Source organism: Caretta caretta, chromosome 2 (genome assembly GCF_965140235.1).
Source record: "Caretta caretta isolate rCarCar2 chromosome 2, rCarCar1.hap1, whole genome shotgun sequence".
Classification (NCBI taxonomy): Eukaryota; Metazoa; Chordata; order Testudines; family Cheloniidae; genus Caretta; species Caretta caretta.
In genome coordinates this window covers 258,508,594-258,530,978 of record NC_134207.1, presented here as the reverse complement: position 1 = coordinate 258,530,978, position 22,385 = coordinate 258,508,594, and the positions used below count along the sequence as shown (strand labels likewise).

Here is a 22,385-nt window from a genome sequence, read left to right as displayed (position 1 = left end):
CAGGTCACTTCTCGGATGGTCCCCGGGGCCAGCTGCCTGGGACCACCTGAGCAGCGGCCAATGCAGCTGGCTCTGGGCCTGCTCCAGCTGCGGGGCCACTCCAGAAGTGGCCGGTGTGGCTGTCCCCAGGGCCATCTGAGCAGCTGGACCTGGAGCCAGCCGCTTGGGCAGCCCTGGGGTCAGCCACATTGGCCGCCGCCAAAGTCACGGCGGTCATGGAAAGTCACCTAATCTGTGACGTCCGTGACCTCAGTGACAAACACAGAGCCTCATCCTGGTACACGCAGGGCTTAATTTGTGCCAATGCTTTCAAAGGCTGAGCCCCTGCACCTCTAGGCTTGGTGGTTCGTAGCCCTGGCACCTCTGGGGCTTGCCGCATCAGTTATGAAAGTAAAAAAAAAAAAATTGTTTGAGCCCCGGCACCGCTTTAGTAACAAATTAAGCACGGGGTCCGTTCCCTCAGTCCTTAGAAATCCATGACTCCACACACTGATGGCTGAGGATGAGCGTGCTGAAGCTTGCATGGGGCCACTGCGTCTGCCACAGAAACATACGGGGGGAGCGTTCAGTTCGAATGCTAAGCTAACATGGCTTGGAGCTGGGATGCTACATTAAAATGAATTCGTTGCTGGCACTGGAGGGCATTAGGGTACACTTAGCCACTGAACGAGGGCAGCACAAGGGGTGAAAGTACAAGCTTCCCTATCACTTTAGCTGTCAGGCCGTGGGTTCAAGTCAGCCCAGATCAGCAATGACCTCACATCAATCCCATCTGAGGCCCCCTTCAGCGGAGCATATGAAACTAGTATAGTGACTTCAGCCCAGTTCCTAGTGAGAACCCCACATTGCAGCCTCGAAAAAAGCGGGTATGAACTGGCAGCCTTGGTTAATACATTACATACAAATAATGTTTGTTGGCAGCCGCAGCAGTGGCCCCTGGGATTCAGTGAACCAACCACTCCTACAGCTGCCCCTATCGGACCAAGCGCGTTGGCAGAGAAGGCTGTACTGCTGCCGATTGTGCTGTACCCGTCCTGTAGATAAGCAGAGGGCTTAATTCTCCAAAGCTGTCAGTCAGTCAAGTTCTGGGTTTTGTGGACCCTCCCGCATCTGAGGGGGTGGACCGTTTGTTCCGGGGCTTCACCCACCATCCCATACCTGTACTAAAGTCGCTCTGAGAGAGCCAAGTTAGCAACTGCTCCCTGTTTCGGTGTCTAGACACAGTTCAGTCAGGGTCGTAACAAAGACCTATTGCACGCTAAGTAGGACAGAAAACATCAGGAAGGATTGTCCTCTTCCCCATCCGTATGTTCTGTCCCCAAATTAGAGGATTAGGAATAAACCACTGTTTAAGTCTGAAACTGGGACACTGCCAGGCTGTAAACACAAACAGCTTAGTACCTCATTGTTTGCATAGTGCAAATCCATCATCTGTCCAAAAGCATCCATGACTTTCTGTAGCACTTCTTTGAATTTGACTGGTCTTGGAAACTGGAGAATCCTGTACGTACATACAGAAAATGAACAGCACAGGTGTCATGTGGGTATATGGGTGCCATGGTATTGGCCAACGTTTTGGAGCAAGGACCTGTATTCTTATGCCATAAGTGCCATGTTAATAAATAACAGTGATCAATAAGCATGGAGTAGTTCATGGCAGTGAACCCACAAGTAGCTTCCCTTCCCTCCCACAGAACAGCTACAGGTGGCTGGGGAGCACAGACCCTGCTCTTTGCTAATGTGGTGCAAGCTGTCTGTGCTGCCCAGAAAGAATTCTGGCTGACCCCACCAAGATCCTTCGGAGGCTTCCAGCAGCAGCCTAGACCCTCTGCCCTCTCCATGGTGTACGGGTGCTAAAACCGGCAGGATCTAGCCCAGCAGCACATCACCTAGATTTAGCAAAGGTGCCACCCACGGGGCATTGTCCAGTTTTCTTTGTGATCTAGTGGTGTTTCTTTGAACACCCCTGACTAAATCTGGGGGCAGAGGGCGTGCTGCTGAGGGGGTACCTGTGGGGGGGGGAATGCTGTTGTGGGGGTCGCCCCAGGGGGCCACTGCTGGGGACCACTGGAGCAGCAGCTGCTCTGGCTGCCACAGGGACTGCTGCTCGGGCAGTCCCCAGAGCCAGCCACACTGCCCGAGCAGTGGCCGGTGTGGCTGGCTGCGGGGGCGCCCGAGCGGCTGGCTGCAGAGCCGCTCCAGCAATGGCTGGTGTGGCTGTCCCCGGGGTTATCTGCTTGGGCGGCCCTGGGGTCAGCCACACTGGCCACTGCAGAAGTCACTGAAGTTGCAGAAAGTCATGGAATCTGTGACTTCCACGACCTCCGTGACAGACACAGAGCCCTACTCAGAGTGCACTAGTTATGCATCTCAGCCTGAGAGATCCTGACTCTCCGAAGTGTCCTGCTCTGCCACGGTCACTGGACCCTCCAACAAGCTGAGAGCCTTCCACATCAATGTCAAGCAGGGAGGGCAGGCTTCCTTCAAATCACAGCTCTGTTATTATGGGACCCATGCCCAGAACCTGGTTATCTCAAGTAAATGTCACAGGCTACTAATCAAAGAACAAACTCATGTGGGAGGCCTGAAGTCCAGCTAAGTTCACCGGTTTGAGAATAGAGCTACTGGTGAGTGGCATTTAATGAATCACAGTTAGAACCAATTTGCCTGTGCACTAGTCCCAGGAAATACTTATGGCTGAATTCACAGGCCTCTCCCATGCCAAGCTCTCATTGCTTACAATGGGAGTTACATTAGCAGGCGAGGGAAAGCAAGGGCCCTTTCCCCCCTGCGCCAAGGGAAATGCGGGAACGGGTCAGGAACGCACCTTTTCTCTCCATCATATTCAAACTTGATCCTGGCATTCCGCTGCTGAAAGAGAGAAAATCAGTTAGCTCCCAAGATCCTGAGAGTCTAATTGAAATGGATCTGATCCAAATCCCACTGCAGTCATTGGAAAGGCTCCCACTAACTTCAGTGGTCTTCAGATCAGGTCCATTTAGGGCCACATTGCCTTCTGATTGTAAACTCAATAGAAGCCAAGTGTATCAATGGGAGCTCTGTGCTCACCTACTTGAAAACTGTACTTGGTCCATATTGTGATAAAAATAAACTTCTGCATAAATAAATGGCACCTCCACTGACTGTTAACTACTCACCCTCTAAAGCTACATCATTGATAAACGTAGTTTAACAACAAGTTACATTTATGCAGGGTGAAACTTGCAAAAGCACTTAAATGACTTTGGCAATGAAATCTCATTTTCAAAAATGACTTAAGTCTGATTGAAAGTAAATGGGACTTCAGCTCCTAAGTCATTCAAGTGCTTTGGAAAGTTTTACGCATAGTGTCTCTCTCAGCAGAAGTTCTCAGAGCCCTTCATCAACTGAAATAAAGCCCTGCAAGCTGCATGGACTCTTTTCAAATACACCATAATAGAGGCTCAACTTAAATGTATATCCCAAATTAAAAAACACAGTAAAAGAACTAAAGAAGAGCCACCGTGGCTTAACCACCATGTAAAAGAAGCAGTGAGAGATAAAAAGGCATCTTTTAAAAAGTGGAAGTCAAATCCTAGTGAGGTAAACAGAAAGGAGCATGAACACTGCCAAATTAAATGTAAAAATGCAATAAGAAAAGCCAAAAAGGAGTTTGAAGAACAACTAGCCAAAAACTCAAAAGCTAATAACAAAATGTTTTTTAAGCCTGCTACAACAACCAGTGGGGCCCCTGGATGATCGAGATACAAAAGGAGCACTTAAAGACGATTAAGTCATCGCAGAGAAACTAAATGAATTCTCTGCTTCAGTCTTCACAGCTGAGGGTGTTAGGGAGATTCCCAAACCTGAGCCATCTTTTGTAGGTGACAAATCTGAGGAATTGAGATTGAAGTGAGGAGGTTTTGGAATTAATTGGGAAACTTAACAGTAACAAGTCACCGGGACCAGATGGCATTCACCCAAAAGTTCTGAAAGCACTCAAATGTGAAATTGCGGAACTATTAACTATGGTTTGTAACCTGTCCTTTAAATCAGCTATTGTACCCAGTGACTGGAAGATAGCTAATGTAACGCCAATATTTAAGAAAGGCTCTAGAGGTGATCCTGGCAATTACAGACCGGTAAGTCTAACATCAGTACCGGGGAAATTAGTTGAAACAATACTAAAGAATAAAATTGTCAGACACATAGAAGAATATGAATTGTTGGGCAAAAGTCAACGTGGTTTCTGTAAAGGGAGGTCATGTCTTACTAATCTGTTACAGTTCTTTGAGGGGGTCAACAAACATGTGGACAAGGGGGATCCAGTGGACACAATATACTTAGATTTCCAGAAAGCCTTTGACAAGGTCCCTCAGCAAAGGCTCTTACGTAAATTAAGTTATCATGGGGTAAGAGGGAAGATCCTTTCATGGACTGAGAACTGGTTAAAAGACAGGGAACAAAGGGTAGGAATAAACGGAGAGGGCTAACTACTGGTGTTCCCAAAGGGTCAGTCCTAGGACTAATCCTATTCAACCTATTCATAAATGATCTGGAGAAAAGGGTAAACAGCAAGGTGGCAAAGTTTGCAGATGATACTAAAGTGCTCAAGATAGTTAAGACCAAAGAAGACTGCGGAGAACTTCAAAAAGATCTCACAAAACTAAGAGATTGGGCAACAAAATGGCAAATGAAATTTAATGTGGATAAATGTACAGTAATGCACATTGGAAAAAAATAACCCCCACTATAAATACAATATGATGGGGGCTAATTTAGCTACAACTAATCAGGAGAAAGATCTTGGAGTCATCGTGGATAGTTCTCTGAAGACGTCCACGCAGTGTGCAGCGACAATCAAAAAAGCAAATGGGATGTTAGGAATCATTAAAAAAGGGATAGAGAATAAGATGGAGAATATCTTATTGCCCTTATATAAATCCATGGTATGCCCACAACTTGAATACTGCATACAGACGTGGTCCCCTCATCTCAGAAAAGATATACTGGCATTAGAAAAGGTTCGGAAAGGGGCAACTAAAATGATTAGGGGTTTGGAATGGGTCACAATATGAGGAGAGATTAAAGAGGCTAGGACTTTTCAGCTTGGAACAGAGGAGACTAAGGGAGGGATATGATAGAGGTATATAAAATCATGAGTCGTGTGGAGAAAGTGAATAAGAAAAAGATATTTACTTGTTCCCATAATATAAGAACTAGGGGCCAGCAAATGAAATTAATGGGTAGCAGGTTTAAAACAAATAAAAGGAAGTTCTTCTTCACTCAGCGCACAGTCAACCTGTGGAACTCCTTGCCTGAGGAAGTTGTGAAGGCTAGGACTATAATAGGATTTAAAAGAGAACTAGATAAGTTCATGGAGGTTGAGTCCATTAATGGCTATTAGCCAGGATGGGTAAGGAATGGTGTCCCTAGGCTGTCTGTCTGTCAGAGGGTGGAGATGGATGGCAGGAGAGAGATCACTTGATCATTACCTGTTAGGTTCACTCCCTCTGGGGCACCTGGCATTGGTTACTGCTAGTAGACAGGATACTGGGCTGGATGGACCTTTGGTCTGACCCAGTATGGCCGTTCTTATGTTCTTCCTGCGTTTCCTGCTTCACCAGTGAGGTGAATCTCAAAAATTTCTGGCCCTGATTTGCCTCTCATTTATACAGTGTAAATATCCACTGATTTTGAGGGAGTGAATCCTGGTGTCTGTGAGAAGTGACTCAGCCAGGCCTGGTGTCAGTGAGAAGTGACTCAGCGATTTGGGTTCACGTCAAATGAGCATCCAAAAGTTTTGACTGGGAATGGCCCTGACCCACCCCATTTCTCCTCGGCCAAATGCCCCCCAAGCAGCAGAGGACTGCATAATCCAAGCCCAGATCCATATCCATATTTTGCAGCTGGCTGCTACCTCTAGAAAGGTTCTGAACCAGAACCCTTGGACCCGAAACAGTCTCCCTTCCTCCCTCTGAATTTTGGGATGTTTGAAATCCGGTTCAATACTTCACCACTTAGACCTGTCTCTAATGTGGATGCTGATCCAAAGCTTTCCAAACGGGCTGCACTCTGATGTAAGCACCTGAATAGCACAGACCTGGAATTCTTGTGGGAACACACTTCCTCGTGCATTTCTGATGCTTTTCCTTCCAGTACTGGCTGGAGCCAGTGCACTTACCAGGAGAAGAGGCCTTCTTGGGATATTTTAGCACTTAAGGTTCAAAACTGGAAAAATACCCTCTTTTCCTGAAGCACCAAAAATTGGTGGCTGGTGGTCTTTATTATTCTAAACTGGCTCACCTCTCCCTATGCTGTATGTTTGCTCTTCAGGCATGGCTTTTAGGGGCCAATCCTCAGCTCTGCAATATCCCTGGACTTCAGTGTGTGTTGCATTACTCAGAACCTCTCAGGATCTGGCCTTTTAAAAATGATCCTAATGAGTAGCTAGCTCCTGGTCCCCCATCCAAGACACAGCCATTTTAGCCCTGCCTTCCTTCTGAAGGGTGAGAGTATGGAAACTGTGCCTTCATGCTCTGGAAATGCAGGGTTAGAGATAAGAAACACGCTCAGGAAGTGTTGTCACCCACCCATTCAGGAGTTATCCTTTTCAGATGCAGGGAGTATGCGACTGATTCTTCATCAGTGCTCTGCCCGCTCACAGCCTGTGCTGGAAGGGAGGTGGGGGAATACGTTTGTTGCTAATGGAAAGAAAATAACTAGTTTAGTGTGTATAGGGGGAGGGGAGGATAGGACTAAAACTCCCCTCGTTAATTGGTTCCCCCTTTGAACCCAAGTGGTTCAAGTGCAACAGGGTGAGAGAGGGGGAGGGGAGCAGGATGACAGTATGCTTCGCGCTCTGTACCAGAACTGCGGAGATTTGGGGCAGTGGAAGGTCCCTAAAAGTGCGGGGGCCACCAGCACCCAAACCGTGGCCCCACCTCCTTGCACTGCCCCTTCCCCCTAAACTCCTACCATCATGCCCCTTTTTCCGCTGAGCCCCACCCCTGCTTGCTCCTCCCCGCCCCTTCCCTCCTGTCGCTCGGCCTTATGGCTGGTAAGAAGTGATGGGGCTATGGCCAGGGTGAGTTGCCTGCTCTGCAATAGACTCCCTGTGCAGCCTTGGCCAAGTCACTTACTCTCTCTGTGTGCTGGGGCCGAGACAGAGGTGACTGGGTCTGGTGATTAGAGCAGGAGTCGGAGTTGGAAGTCGGGCCAAGGGTCAGAGCTGGAGACAGAGAGTCAGGTCGAGGGTTGGGGTTAGAGCTGAAGTCAGAGAGTCGTGCCAAGGGTTGGAACCAGATTCAGAGACCATAGGCAAGGATCAGGAACAGGTCATGAAAGCAGCATCCAGGGCTTGGTCTACACTACACAACTTTTAGTGTGTCACTACAGCCATGCCGCTAAAAGTCGTGCAACGCAGCCGCTGTTTGTTGGCTCTCCTGCCAACAAAAAACTTCCACCCCAATGAGCAGGGTTAGCTTTGTCTGCAGGAAAGTGCTCCTGCTGACAACATGCTGTTCACACTGGCACTTGTCTCAGCAAAATTTTTGTCTTTCAGGGGCAGGTTTAAACACCTCCGAAAGACAAAAGTTTTGTCGTTTAATTGCCAGTGTAGGCATAGCGCAGGAGCCAAGCAAGAAGGCAGGGCCCAACATAGCAGCCAGGTAGAGCCCATATGTGCAGACAACTTGCTGTGCCCCTCTTTAGGTTTCAGTAGGAAGCCTCGACCAATTCGAGTTCACATGCTCCTCCCACCAGGGCCAGGGAAGCATGGCTTGATGTAACTTCAGGTTTCATGGTTTCTCCTACTCAGTTGGCTAGTAATGGGCCACAGGGTAGGAGCAGGGCAGCAACTGTTGACTAGGAAATCTGCAGACCCACTTTCAAGAACTACATGGTTAGGACAGTTTGCCTTGCTTCCCCAGCTGTGGAGTGAGGCGAATACTCCCTTTCCTCCACCCTTTGTATGCCTTGTTTGTGAGCTGTTTTAGGGTGGGGACTGTCTCTGACTCCTAGTCGAACGGGTCCTTGATCTCAGCTGGGCCCTCAAGGTGGAAGCCAAGGTCACTTCTGTATGTGTATGTACAGTGCCCAGTGCAATGGGATTGCGGTTTTGATTGGATTCTGTAGGTTATACCGTAATTAATAAAAGCTAACACCATCAGCGAGAGTTGGGTGGATGTTACAAGCTCAGTTCCAAAATAGTACTGAGTCCAGTTTGGTTTATTTCCTTACCTATGTTGCTATGCACTGTGAACAGCTCCTGATCATTACGCTGTGAGTGAACATAAGAATGGCCATACTGGGTCAGACCAAAGGTCCATCCAGCCCAGTATCCTGTCTACTGACAGTGGCCGATGCCAGGTGCTCCAGAGGGAGTGAACCTAACAGGTAATGATCTAGTGATCTCTCTCCTGCCATCAGTGGCGGATTAATGATTTTGCCGCCCTAGGCCCTGAAATAATTGCCGCGCCCCACCCTCACAGCAGCTCCCTGCCCTAGCCCACCCCAGCTCACCTCCGCTCCGCCTCCTCCCCTGAGCATGCTGCCAGGTCCTGCTTCTCCCCGCTCCCTGCCAGTGCTTGTGGGTGAAACAGCTTCACGAAGGAGGGGGAAGGGGGGGGAGGAACGCGGGGTGCACAGGAGAGGAGGCGGGGCCAGGGATTTGGGGAAGGGGACCAATAGAGGCAGAGAGGGGGTGGGGAAAGGGCAGAGTACGCAAACTGGCACCGGGGGAAGCAGCCTCTGGCTGCTATTATAAATTCGCCGCCCCTGCAGTTTTGTCGGCCTAGGTGTTAATACGCCACTGCCTGCCATCCATCTCCACTCTCTGACAAACAGAGCCTAGGGACACCATTCCTCACCCATCCTGGCTAATAGCCATTAATGGACTCAACCTCCATGAACTTATCCAGTTCTCTTTTAAACCCCGTTATAGTCCTAGCCTTCACAACCTCTTCAGGCAAGGAGTTCCACAGCTTGACTGTGCGCTGAGTGAAGACGAACTTCCTTTTATTTGTTTTAAACCTGCTACCCATTAATTTCATTTGCTGGCCCCTAGTTCTTATATTATGGGAACAAGTAAATAACTTTTCTTTATTCACTTTCTCCACACCACTCATGATTATATATACCTCAATCATATCCCCCCCTTAGTCTCCTCTGTTCCAAGCTGAAAAGTCCTAGCCTCTTTAATCTCTCCTCATATTGTGACCCGTTCCAAACCCCTAATCATTTTAGTTGCCCTTTTCCGAACCTTTTCTAATGCCAGTATATCTTTTTTGAGATGAGACCACATCTGTACGCAGCCTTCAAGATGCGGGCATACCATGGAAAGCCCACATGCAACGTTTGCCCCATCTTAGCAAATACAAGCTTAAATGCATTGCAGATTTATGCTGAGCAAAACAGTTTCTCAGACAAATAAGTTAAAAACAGCTCGTTGCTGGAAAATGTCAAACACACTTGTAAAAACTCCAGAGGGGGAAAAGAAAAAAAAGAACCCTGCTGCATCCTTTTCTTCTACATTAACAACAACAAGGCAGATCTTCCGCAGACAGCAGCCAACAAAAATACACCAGCTGCCCCACATAATTGCGCTCCACTTGTGAGGAGAGAAACATAAACAAGCAGGGTACATTGGAGAAAAACACTTTGAATGTAAATATATATATAAAAAAACCACTAAAACATAAAATAGGGGTTTTAAAACCCTCATTTGGGAGGGAGAAAACAAACAGGAAGCTAATCAGGTGGTTACATTCTTGTTTTGAATCCTTCCCTCACTTTACATAAAGTTATTAAATCTGTAGCTAATAATATTTAATTCACAATGCTTTCTACTTCGCCAGTACATTATTATTATTAACCTTTCGAATTTTGGTACTGCTTAGAGGTCCCAATGAAGATCAAAGCCCCAAGCGAGGTGCTGTATCGACACACAGCAAAAGACAGTCCCTGCCTTAAAGAGCTTTTAGTCTAATTAGACAAAAGGGACAAAGGAAGTGCTGTTATTATCATCCTCATTGTGCAGGTAGAAGTGGAGGTACAAAGAGACTAACGGCCAGATTTTCACAACTGCTCAGCATACTGCATGATCAGCTCTTGGAAATTTGGGCACAGATTCCCCAAGACAATGCTGGGTGCTGAGCACCTCTGAAAATCAAGCCCAAATTGCAAACTTGGAAATCTGATCCTGGGTGATTTACCCAACATCACAGAGAAGGCTGTGGCACAGCCAAGCATTGAACCCAAATCTCACAAATCCTAGTTCAGGGCCCCAACCACAAGACCAAGACATGAGCAATTACAGCACCATTCATACAAGGATCTCAAAGCACTCTGCAAATATTAAGGGGCAGATCATAAGAGACTCTTGCATGTAGCTGAGGGGCCATGCAAGAAGCCTACCACTCTCTTATGAAGCTACACAACAGCAAGCACCTGTGCCATGGGATGCTACATAATCCTGGCCATATCACTTAGCCCCCTTTTACAACTGAGGCCCAGAGAGGGTAACGACAGCCTCCTTTGGAAAGCACTGAGATTTCCTGATGAATTGGGCTACACATGTGCCAGGTATTCCATCTTAATTTACTTTCTTCCTTTCAATGGGAGGTATTGGGCAGTGCAGGAGAAAAGATAGAGAAGTGGCAGAAAAGCAAGTGATACATTTAGTGAAACAAGAGGCAGCCATGCTGGGTGGGACATGCTAACTAATATTATTTAGCTCTTGAGTGCTTCACCCATAGAGTTCAAATCACTTTACAACGTGGGCAGGAATTAGAGCAGGACAAAATTTGATTTTTTTTCAATCAAAAAATTGATTTTGACCAAAATACCGCTCAATCATTTACAAAAATACTCTGGTTATTAATACTATTAAGTATTATCATCTCAATTTTAAAGATCGGGAAATTGAGACGCAGAGATGACAAAAAGAAAAGGAGTACTTGTGGCACCTTAGAGACTAACCAATTTATTTGAGCATGAGCTTTCGTGAGCTACAGCTCACTTGGTTAGTCTCTAAGGTGCCACAAGTACTCCTTTTCTTTTTGCGAATGCAGACTAGCACGGCTGTTCCTCTGAAACCTGTCAGAGATGACAAAATGACTGGCCTTAGGTCATACAGCAGGTCAGTGGCACAGAATGCAGGTCTTTTGACTCCCAGTCCACAGTCCTATCTTTTCTCTCACACTCTAAGCTGCCTATCGCTGTAGCAGGCAGTTGATCTTTACAGGGCTAAGATTAAAATCATTCTCATATATCCCATGTATTCCTGTAGCACAAACGTTTTCAGACACCCCCACCACACACATACACCAAGCTCTCTGTATTTGGTGTAAGATCCAAGGCCTGAACCAGAGGCTGTGAACCAGTCACGCCACGTATTAAAGCAAATGCTTACAAGTTCACTGTCCTGTACATGATCTTGGCAAAGTTGTTGCTAGTGTGCTAGGCACTAGATATTTATGTAAATATATTCCAGCAAGTACAGCTACATCCCATTCGAGTACAAGATAAGATGGCTTGACAATATAATGAATCGGGATGTTTTGTCCCAGATATTAGGAACACTGGGAAGTAATGAACAGAAGTCACAAAATACATCATAAGGCGGTGTATTGGTTGGGTATTTTAGCTGTTTTTCTTAGCCTATAAATGTCAGTCTTCTTTACCTTAATTCTCTGCATGGCCTAAGAGATGGCAGAAAGTCCTGCTGCCAACTGAGCCATTCCTTGCTACTAGGAACTCGTGCCAGTGTACCTGTAACTACGGAGCCAGGGGAGCGACTATGTCTAGGTGGCAATAAGCCTGGCCAGATGACTGTGTCACTGAGCCGTGCCTGTCGTCTTTCTCTATGAGTAACACTGAGGTCTTCTGCATTATCTACTAATACCAGGGAAGTTCCAAGAACAAAAGCACCGAGCGGCCTAAACAGCGCTATGGAGACAAGGACATTCCAGCCTCCAGCACTTAACCACACTGGGTAATACTATCAAGGTCTGCTGAACCAGCTATTTGCACAGAGCTGGGAAAGCACACGGAAAGGACACATACACACACAAAAGCAACTGACAACACCAGTTCACCTCGCTAATCCGGTAAGTGACAAGCTGTCCTCTGCATCACAAGGCTTTCCCCCTTCCTCAAGATCTGGCTTCTGGCACCTAAGAATTCAGTCAGTCAGTGAAGGTAGAGAGGACAGCTAACACTTACTTTAGCTGTTTATAATAATGATCAATATTATAAATAGGTATAAAAAAAAAGTACAGCTCCAGTTATATTCCTATAGCCCCATCTATATAAAGTATTTATATTGCAGCGTCTGAGCACTTCACAGTGTACTTAGCCTGTGAGGTAGGGCAGTGCTATTATCCCCATTTTACAGACAGAGGACTGAGGCACAAAGAGACATTGGTCAAGTCCACGCTGCAGTCAGGGGGTGTGTAACTAGATCAAAGCTAGCTAAGGTAACAAACAGCATAGCTGTGGCAGCTGCTTAAGAGTCCTGGGTAGGGAGGTATTCATGAGACCGGACAGGGCTGTATTCATGAGACTAGCCTTTGCTGCTGCTGTTACAACTACTGGCACCCACGTTAGCTAGATCAAAGCCAGCTCAGGTATGTCAATGGGAGATGCAATCACATCCCTGATGGCAGTGTAGGCATAAGTTGCCTGAAGTCACACAGGAAAATCTGTGGCAGAGCAAAGACTGGAAACTAGGTGTCCCATGTCCTAAGCACCCTAGTCACTCAACCCTCCTTCATCTGGTGTGTCACTGGTCACCTTAGACATAAAATCCAATCTGCCACGTCTACATTAGAGTTTTAAAAGACACCTTTTACCCTGGTACAGACAAGCTCTAAGTGTTTGTACAGCACCTAACAGAATGGGGCCCTGAACTTGGATGGAGCCTCTAGGCTCTATTTTAATATACAATAATAATTATTATTAACAATAATAATAAACATGTAAATAAAAGTGACAGGAAATACCACCAAATTCTCTTGATTTCTGACCCCTCTCCTCCCAGGGATTGCTATTGGTGTTTCCCCAGAGCCTAGATAACAAATGCCTTCTGATATTTCAATTGCTACCTTCGGAATGCCTTAAAAGGAAAAATAAAATCAAGCCACCGTGGCAACCACAAGCACGTCACCAACTTTTCATTTTTTTGTTGGCCTCTTCCTTAAAAATGCTAATTAAAGAGAGGGCTGAAACCTCCTGTTGAAGCAAATGCATCCAAGGAAGTGAGCTGTAGCTCACGAAAGCTTATGCTCAAATAAATTGGTTAGTCTCTAAGGTGCCACAAGTACTCCTTTTCTTTTTGTGAATACAGACTAACATGGCTGCTACTCTGAAACCAAAGCAAATCTAGCCGCAGCCCATAGCAGGTCGGAAAGGAAATGATCAGCAAGGACTGTGAAGTCTCCTCCACTCCAGCTCCTTCAGACCAGTGAGGGGTAAATGGATCAACTGCTTCTAACTGCTTCTAACTAGAACTTGTCCAGCTAAAGAACACACACACACCCTGTGAGGTTAGCCAAACTCTGCTTTGCTTCCCTTTCCCCCTGCTTTTCACTGTGAAATTGGGAAAAGCAGCCACGCTCACTGTTTTAGATTAGGAGAAATGTTGGGAAATGGAAAAAGTGCTTCCAAAGGAGGTGAATCATGATCTTATGCAGAGTTCCCTAAAGAGCAGACTGCTTTCGTAATAAAAACACATATTCTCACCACACCACGCAGTTAAGCCTGAAATGGAAACAGCTTAGAAAGAATAGATCATGCAGATCCTGGCGGGCTACACTGAGCACTCTCAGCTCCCATTTAGAGAGGTCTCACTCAGAGCTGGGAGACAAATCGGGCTGGGGCGCATGTCCAAAGTGGAGCGGAAGCTGGGAGGTGCAATGTCTAATGAAGAGTGGAAAGGTCTGGTCGTTGCATTAGACCATAGACTAATGCGTTCCTCTACAGCAGCTGAGTGCAGTTTACTATGGACAGGTACAGAAATACAGATAACTGTACTAAGAAGCATGAAGCAAATAGCGCAGTGAGCACGATTTAGTCTTACTCTAAGTCAGAGATGGGTCCAAGATCAAAGCTCGAAGGAAGAATGGTCCAGTGTTAGTGTACTGGCCCAGGAGTCAGACCTAGATTCAGTTCCACGCTCTAGCACTGGACTTCCGATGAGACCTGCGGCAAATCACTGAGGGTGAGATTCACAAAGGTATTTAGGCACCTAAGTCCCCTTGATTTCAATGGGAGTAAGGTGTCTAAGTGAATCTCATCATTACCCTGTCTGTAATTCAATTCTCCATCTGTAAAATAGGAATAATAGAACTTCCCTGTCTCCCAGGATATTGGGGGATAAACCCATTAAAGATTGTGAGGCGCTCAGATACTACAGTAATAAGCTTTAAACGGACTTAAGGTAGATCTGGGTTGAGTTTCAAACACCCTGAAGTTTAAGAATGTTCAGAAGTGAGGGTTTGGTTCAGCCAACAGGGGCTCCCCATTTTGCAAATTTTCCAATTGCTCCCTCCCCCACAAATTTAGGCATATTCAAAGGTGTTGGACCAACCCCTTCTAACAGTGCCATGTGCAAAATTCTGAACTACCCTTCGGTTCAGATTTCAAGCCAGCCACCACCACCACAAAGTTTGGCATTGTTCGGAAGTAGGGTGTTTCGTCTGATCCTATATGTACTGCTATTTTTTAAAGCCACTATTCATAAAAGTGACCAGTGATCTGGATTGCACTTTACAGAGAGTCCCAGCATCTGAACATCTGGACCCTTTAAAGGCATCAAAAGTTGGGCACCCAAAATCATGAGTCTCTTGACAATCTTGGCCTAAAACCTTCAATAATTTAGGCCACAGTAGGGAGTGCCTCTTGCTTCACACCCCATTGTGGCAAACAAGATTAATGGGTATGGCGCTACCGACTCTTTGGTGTTAAAATTTCAGACAGACAAGAGGCAGAACCATCACCGTTAAAGCCCCAGAACTCTGGAATTCTCTTCCCCTTACTGTACACTGTTGTGCTGGCCTGGGAGACCAGCATTCTATTCCCAGCTGTGCCACTGCCCTGCTGTGGGACCTAGGACAGGTTACTCTGCCTCAGTTTCCCATTCTGTCAAATGGTGATAATGACACTGACCCATGTTTGGAAAGCACTTGAAATGTCCAGATGAAAAACTCTCTGTAAAAGCTCTGTTATTGCTCTGCCCAAAGTTCCAGTCTGATTTCCGTGCCTTTTCCCTTGTGGTAGTTTCCCTATTAGTTGGTGGGTGGCTCCTTCATGTACTGTAGGATAGGGAGTAGGGCATATTGTTCTCCTCTCTTTCCATTCACTAGTTCAGGAATTCACTGGGCACTGCTGCATTCGACTGGTACAGTTCTAGTTACACTTTGTAAATCCGAGACGTGATGGGTTCACTTCTAAACCTCTAACCCCAAACAAACTGACATCGGTCTTCCAACACAGACAAGGGGGCTCCTCAACTACTTCATTCACTTACACTTTGCTTGGATTTGTTCTACCCTTACCCCTGTTTTTAGCAACAAAATGTTATAATCCAGACATCTGGACCATGTCCCTAAACCACAATAGGACATGACTAATCCTTGGCATTAGAAATTATCTGCATGGATCCCCAGCATGTCTAGTTGCCAGGCTCTTCAACAATTTAGTTTTTTTCATCTCTCCCTGTTCATCTCATCCCTTTCCCTCCACATGGGAAGGCACAATGTGTGGTTAGCTCAGAAGCCCATGGTAAGACGATGTCTACTGGAAGTGTCCTGCTTGGAGAAAGGCAGATAGTGGGTTAGCCTCTCTGTACTATCCTGGTATTTTAGAATTATGCAGCACAAAGCACTAAGATCTGGGCTTGGAAAATTGCCTCCAACCCAACACCTCCAATCCCATAGACTACACCCACTAGGTCAGGGTGCAAGACTGTCATGCATCCATACCTCTCCCAAAGCTTTGCAGTTTAAAGGAAGGCACAATCTGACGTGTATGGGCCAGTGACAGCTAGTGGCTAGAGCACCAGACTGGGACCAAGGAGGCCTGGGTTCTATTCCCACCTTTGCCACTGGATTCTGAGGTGAACTTGGGCAAGTCACTTCATTGCCACGTGCCTCACTTTCCCCATCTGTAAAATGGGGATAACAGACCAACCTCCTTTGTAACATGCTTTGAGATCTATTGTTGAAAAGCACTATGTAAGAAGTACAGTAGAACCTCAGAGTTACAAACACCTAGGGAATGGAGGTTGTTCGTAACTCTGAACAAAACATTATGGTTGTTCTTTCAAAAGTTTGCAGCTGAACACTAGCATTTAGTTTCAAAGCTGTATTAAGTCTCTTTCCCTTTATTTTTTCAGTAGTTTAAGTTTAACACAGTACTGTACTGTATTTGCTTTTTTTGAGGGGGGGGAGAGCTCTGCTACTGCCTGACTCTGTACTTCCAGTTCCAAATGGGGTATGGGGTCGACTGCTCAGTTTGTAACTCTGAGGTTCTACTGCAGAGGTTATTGTTATTATAAGTGTGTATCATCTGTTGTACTGAATTGTAACAATGGCAATCCACAAATAATCGCTTTTTAAAAACATATAAAAAACTCATTCTCTCTCCCCCTTGCTTTGTTTTAACCTTCCTTCCCCTTCTGGCTTTACCCCATTTTTTTCCCCTATAACAGATCACCGTGCATCTTTCTCCACATTATTTTCTATTACTCTTTCCTCTTTTCCTTCTCTCACTCTCCTTCCCTATGTTACACGAACACAGGAGTCACCAGACTGGATCAGACCAGTGGTCCAGCATCACGCCTGGCAGTAGCCAATATTAGCTGCTTCAGAGGATGAAACCATTTAGCAGCAGTTAAAAGGGAAACCTGTCCCCAGGGAAAGTTTCTTCTAAATCCCCAATTTGCTAGAGGTTGGGGGTTAAACCCAGAAGCAAGAAAGGTCTGTATCAGGGGTGTGCAAACTACGGCCCGCGGGCCAGGTCCAGCCCATCAGGGCTTTAGTTCTGACCCATGGGATTACCCTCCGTGGTGCCGCAGGCCTCGCGCCGCTCTCAGAAGAGGCCAGCACCACGTCCCTGGGGCCCCGGTGGGGGGTGGGGGGGGCAGAGGGCTCCGTGCATTGATTGCCCTTGCCTCCAGGCACCGCCCCACATGGGAGCTTCGGGGGAGGCACCTGGAGGTGTGGCAAGAGCAGCACGTGGAGCCCTGTGCCTGCCCACCCCCAGGGGCTGCGCAGGGATGTGGTTCCGGCCACTTCCCGGAGCAGCGCGGCATGGGCCCAGGGCAGGCAGGCAGGCAGCCTGCCCTGGCCCTGGCGCATGCCTCTGCCACCCCGGAGCCGCTTTAGGTAAGTGGCGCCGGGTCAGAGCCCGAAACCCTCCTGCATCCCGCGCCCCAACTCCCTGCCTGCACCCCACACCCCTCCTGCACCCCAACCCCCTGCCGCACCCCACATCCCCATACACCCCCAGTCCCTTGCCCCACCCCACATCCTCCAACCCCCCTGCCGCACCCCAACTCCCTGCCCTGAGCCCCCTGCCGCACCCCACACCCCTCCTGCACCCCAACCCCCTTCCCTGAGCCCCCTCATTCAACCCGCAGCCTTCCTCTGCCCCAATCCCTTGCCCTGAGCCCATTCCTGCACACCACACCCGCCCTACACCGCACTCCCTCCTACACCCGAACCCTCTGCCCTGGCCCTGCATACAAATTCCCCACCCAGATGTGGCCCTCGGCCCAAAAAGTTTGCCCACCCCTGGTCTGTATCCTTTCCAAAATATCTTTTTTAATTTTATGTTCCCTATCCCTTGCCTCCTTATGTTTCTTCTTCTCTCAAAATGTCTTTACCTTACTTCTCCTATAAACCAATGCGGTAGTGCAACCTAGTGGATAAAAGCACTGAATTAGGTCTCAAGAGACCTGGGTTCAATTCCCAGCTCTGCTGCTCGTGGATGACCTTGGGCAAGCCACTTCCCATTCACATGCCTCAGTTTCCTCATCTGAAAAATAGGGATAATGAGCTCTATAGCTGGAAAGGATAAGAGCTATTTATAGCTTATCATCCCATCAGCACAGCATTTGAAATTCAAAATTTAGTGCTGCACCAAGATACATATTCACATAGAAACATGTAAAAAAGCCAGCACATTTCACGTGGTTTGATGGGAAAACCAGCAATCTATGAACATTTGGTCTCCAGAAAATTTCTCCCTGTGAAAGGCTCTGGAACAAAAATTTGAGTATTTTAAAGATGAAATTTTGTGTTGCACACATGAAAATGCACATGCACTTACTGGCACACACGACTTCCCATTTTTGCACAATCTTAATAGTCATTATATCGGGCAGGTTCTGGAATTAAGCTAATGTCAGCTAAGGAATGAGTTTAGCTAATGTCAGAGGAACTGGGATGATAGGTGTCAAGAGAGCCCTGTGGAATGGGTGTGTGTGGGGGGAGGGGTTTACAAACATTATAGCATCCTTTCCTGTCATGTTTCTTCCACAAACAAAGCACTCCTGCCTTGCGAAAGACACAGAAAAAGATGAAAGTTTTTCATTCAAACTGTTGGTTTTAAATGGAACAATGTGTTGCTGACTAAATAAAATTCTTTAAAAAATGTTTACTTTCCATGGAAAATCTGACTTAAAAAAAACGAACACTCGAAAACGGAAACATTTATATCTGGATGTGCTGCTATAGAGCGCCTTGTGCAGTTCAGTTGCCGGATGTCCCCATTCTCCGCTCTAGGTCAGGTTCCCTTGCTAGATGACGACCGTGGACTGTTTCTCACGATGCACCACAGTCTCCCTTTTGGTGAGAGAAGCCAGTGCATTATGGGAGATGTAGTCTGGCCAGTCAAAAGAAAAGGAGGACTTGTGGCACCTTAGAGACTAACCAATTTACTTGAGCATAAGCTTTCGTGAGCTACAGCTCACTTCATTGGATGCATACTGTGGAAAGTGTAGAAGATCTTTTTATATACACACAAAGCATTAAAAAATACCTCCTCCCACCCCACTCTCCTGCTGGTAATAGCTTATCTAAAGTGATCACTCTCCTTACAATGTGCATGATAATCAAGGTGGGCCATTTCCAGCACAAATCCAGGGTTTAACAAGAACGTCTCGGGGTGGAGGGGTAGGAAAAAACAAGGGGAAATAGGTTACCTTGCATAATGACTTAGCCACTCCCAGTCTCTATTCAAGCCTAAGTTAATTGTATCCAATTTGCAAATGAATTCCAATTCAACAGTTTCTCTCTGGAGTCTGGATTTGAAGTTTTTTTGTTGTAATATAGCAACTTTCATGTCTGTAATCGCGTGACCAGAGAGATTGAAGTGTTCTCCGACTGGTTTATGAATGTTATAATTCTTGACATCTGATTTGTGTCCATTTATTCTTTTACGTAGAGACTGTCCAGTTTGACTAATGTACATGGCAGAGGGGCATTGCTGGCACATGATGGCATTTGGGGACAATGTATACCTTCAGATCAGCGGCACTGCTATGGGTACCCGCATGGCCCCACAGTATGCCAACATTTTTATGGCTGACTTAGAACAATGCTTCCTCAGCTCTCGTCCCCTAACGCCCCTACTCTACTTGCGCTATATTGATGACATCCTCATCATCTGGACCCATGGAAAAGAAGCCCTTGAGGAATTCCACCATGATTTCAACAATTTCCATCCCACCGTCAACCTCAGCCTGGTCCAGTCCACACAAGGGATCCACTTCCTGGACACTACAGTGCTAATAAACGACAGTCACATAAACAACACCCTATACCGGAAACCTACTGACCGCTATTCCTACCTACGTGCCTACAGCTTTCACCCAGACCACACCACACGATCCATCGTCTACAGCCAAGCTCTACGATACAACTGCATTTGCTCCAACCCCTCAGACAGAGACAAACACCTACAAGATCTCTATCAAGCATTCTTACAACTACAATACCCACCTGTGGAAGTGAAGAAACAGATTGATAGAGCCAGAAGAGTCCCAGAAGTCACCTACTACAGGACAGGCCTAACAAAGATAATAACAGAACGCCACTAGCCGTCACATTCAGCCCCCAACTAAAACCCCTCCAACGCATTATTAAGGATCTACAACCTATCCTGAAGGATGACCCAACACTCTCACAAATCTTGGGAGACAGGCCAGTCCTTGCCTGCAGACAGCCCCCCAACCTGAAGCAAATACTCACCAGCAACCACACACCACATAATAGAACCACTAACCCAGGAACCTATCCTTGCAACAAAGCCCGTTGCCAACTGTGCCCACATATCTATTCAGGGGACACCATCACAGGGCCTAACAACATCAGCCACACTATCAGAGGCTCGTTCACCTGCACATCCACCAATGTGATATATGCCATCATGTGCCAGCAATGCCCCTCTGCCATGTACATTGGTCAAACTGGACAGTCTCTACGTAAAAGAATAAATGGACACAAATCAGATGTCAAGAATTATAACATTCATAAACCAGTCGGAGAACATTTCAATCTCTCTGGTCACGCGATTACAGACATGAAAGTTGCTATATTACAACAAAAAAACTTCAAATCCAGACTCCAGCGAGAAACTGCTGAATTGGAATTCATTTGCAAATTGGATACAATTAATTTAGGCTTGAATAGAGACTGGGAGTGGCTAAGTCATTATGCAAGGTAACTTATTTCCCCTTGTTTTTTCCTACCCCTCCACCCCGAGACGTTCTTGTTAAACCCTGGATTTGTGCTGGAAATGGCCCACCTTGATTATCATGCACATTGTAAGGAGAGTGATCACTTTAGATAAGCTATTACCAGCAGGAGAGTGGGGTGGGAGGAGGTATTTTTTCATGCTTTGTGTGTATATAAAAAGATCTTCTACACTTTCCACTGTATGCATCCGATGAAGTGAGCTGTAGCCCACGAAAGCTTATGCTCAAATAAATGTGTTAGTCTCTAAGGTGCCACAAGTCCTCCTTTTCTTTTTGCGAATACAGACTAACACGGCTGCTACTCTGAAATCTGGCCAGTAAGCCTCGCTCATAGAGGAAAACAGAGACATGAGGCACCAGAACTACAATGGCCATAAGGCCCTGCAGCAGCACACCCAAATCGAAATATTTTGGTTTTCAGCCAAAATGTTTGTTTTCAAATTTTTGCCCCCTACCCCCCGCCCATCAGAATTTATCCACATGGCTTGCCATTCTGTGCTTCACAAACTAAGTTTTGCCGGTACAGAAACCTGACGTGTTCCAACTAGTCCAGTAACCGAAGCAATAATTCAGGGCTCCAACGCCCTTCATCTTGTGGGACTGGGCTCAGTTGGTGTGAAGTTCTCAGCCAGAGGAGTGTGAAGAGAAGGGAGTGCTGACCATCTGACCACTCAGAAGCACAAGGTTCTAAGTGGCCATACCACTTAGCACATGTCTCTGGTCTGTCATCATGACAGCTAAAAATCACATGGGACACAATTGGTGGGCTGGTCCAAATGATTCCAGGAAGCTTTTCCAAGAATTAGTGCAATACTCAAAGAAAGAAAACACGGATCCTGCCATAATAAGGTTTCAGGAAAGAGGGCAGATATCAGAGAATGATACAGTATAAACCAGGGGTGGGCAAACTACGGCCCGGGGGCAACATCTGGCCCTTCGGATGTTTTAATCTAGCCCTCAAGCTCCCGCTGGAGAGCGGGGGCTGGGGTTTGCCCGGCTCCACGTGGCTCCTGGAAGCAGCGGCATGTCCCACTCTGGCTCCTAGGCATAGGGGCAGCCAGGGGGCTCAGCAAGCTGCCCCTGCCCCAAGCACCACCCACTCAGCTCCCATTAGCTAGAAACTGCAGTCAATAGGAACTGCAGGGGCGGTGCCTGTAGATGGGGCAGCGTGCAGAGCCCCCTGGCTGCCCCTATGCGTAGGAGCCGGAGAGGAGACATGCCGCTGCTTCTGGGAGCTGCTTGAGGTAAGCGCCGCCTGGAGTCTGCACCCCTGACCCCCTCCTTTGCCCCAACCCCCTGCCCTAGCCCTGATCCCCCTCCTGCCCTCTGAGCCCCTTGGTCCCAATCCAGAGCACCCTCCTGCACCCCCAAACCCTCATCCTCAGCCCCATTCCAGAGCCCTCACCCCCCCACACACACCCCAACCCTCCTGCCCCTTCCCACACCCTGAACTCCTAATTTCTGGCCCAGCCCCAGAGCCCTAATCCCTCCTGCACCCCAACTCCCAATTTCATGAGCATTCATGGCCCACCATACAATTTCCATACCCAGATGTGGCCCTTGGGCCAAAAATTTTGCCCACACCTGATATAAGCAGACTGCGTTATAAATTAAGGTAGGGGGTGTGTGTGCATATATACAAGCA

At 47.1% G+C, this 22,385-nt stretch overlaps 1 protein-coding gene across 6 annotated transcripts in view; it reads right to left on the bottom strand.

Annotated features, from left to right (window-relative positions):
• The window catches only part of LOC125631186 (mitogen-activated protein kinase kinase kinase 3), a 124,093-nt gene that overhangs the window by 43,161 nt on the left and 58,547 nt on the right, over positions 1-22,385 (bottom strand). For 2 of the 6 annotated variants that reach the window (XM_048837479.2, XM_048837481.2), the window contains 2 exons: positions 2,828-2,871; positions 1,402-1,501 (listed from right to left, as the gene is read on the bottom strand). The exons of 2 other annotated variants lie outside the window; for them this stretch is intronic. In XM_048837479.2, coding sequence (XP_048693436.1) covers positions 1,402-1,501; positions 2,828-2,871 — 144 coding nt within the window. Of the gene's footprint in view, positions 1-1,401; positions 1,502-2,827; positions 2,872-12,077; positions 12,156-22,385 lie in introns of all 6 variants that reach the window. 2 more of the 6 variants (XM_048837483.2, XM_048837480.2) reach the window with 2 other exon arrangements.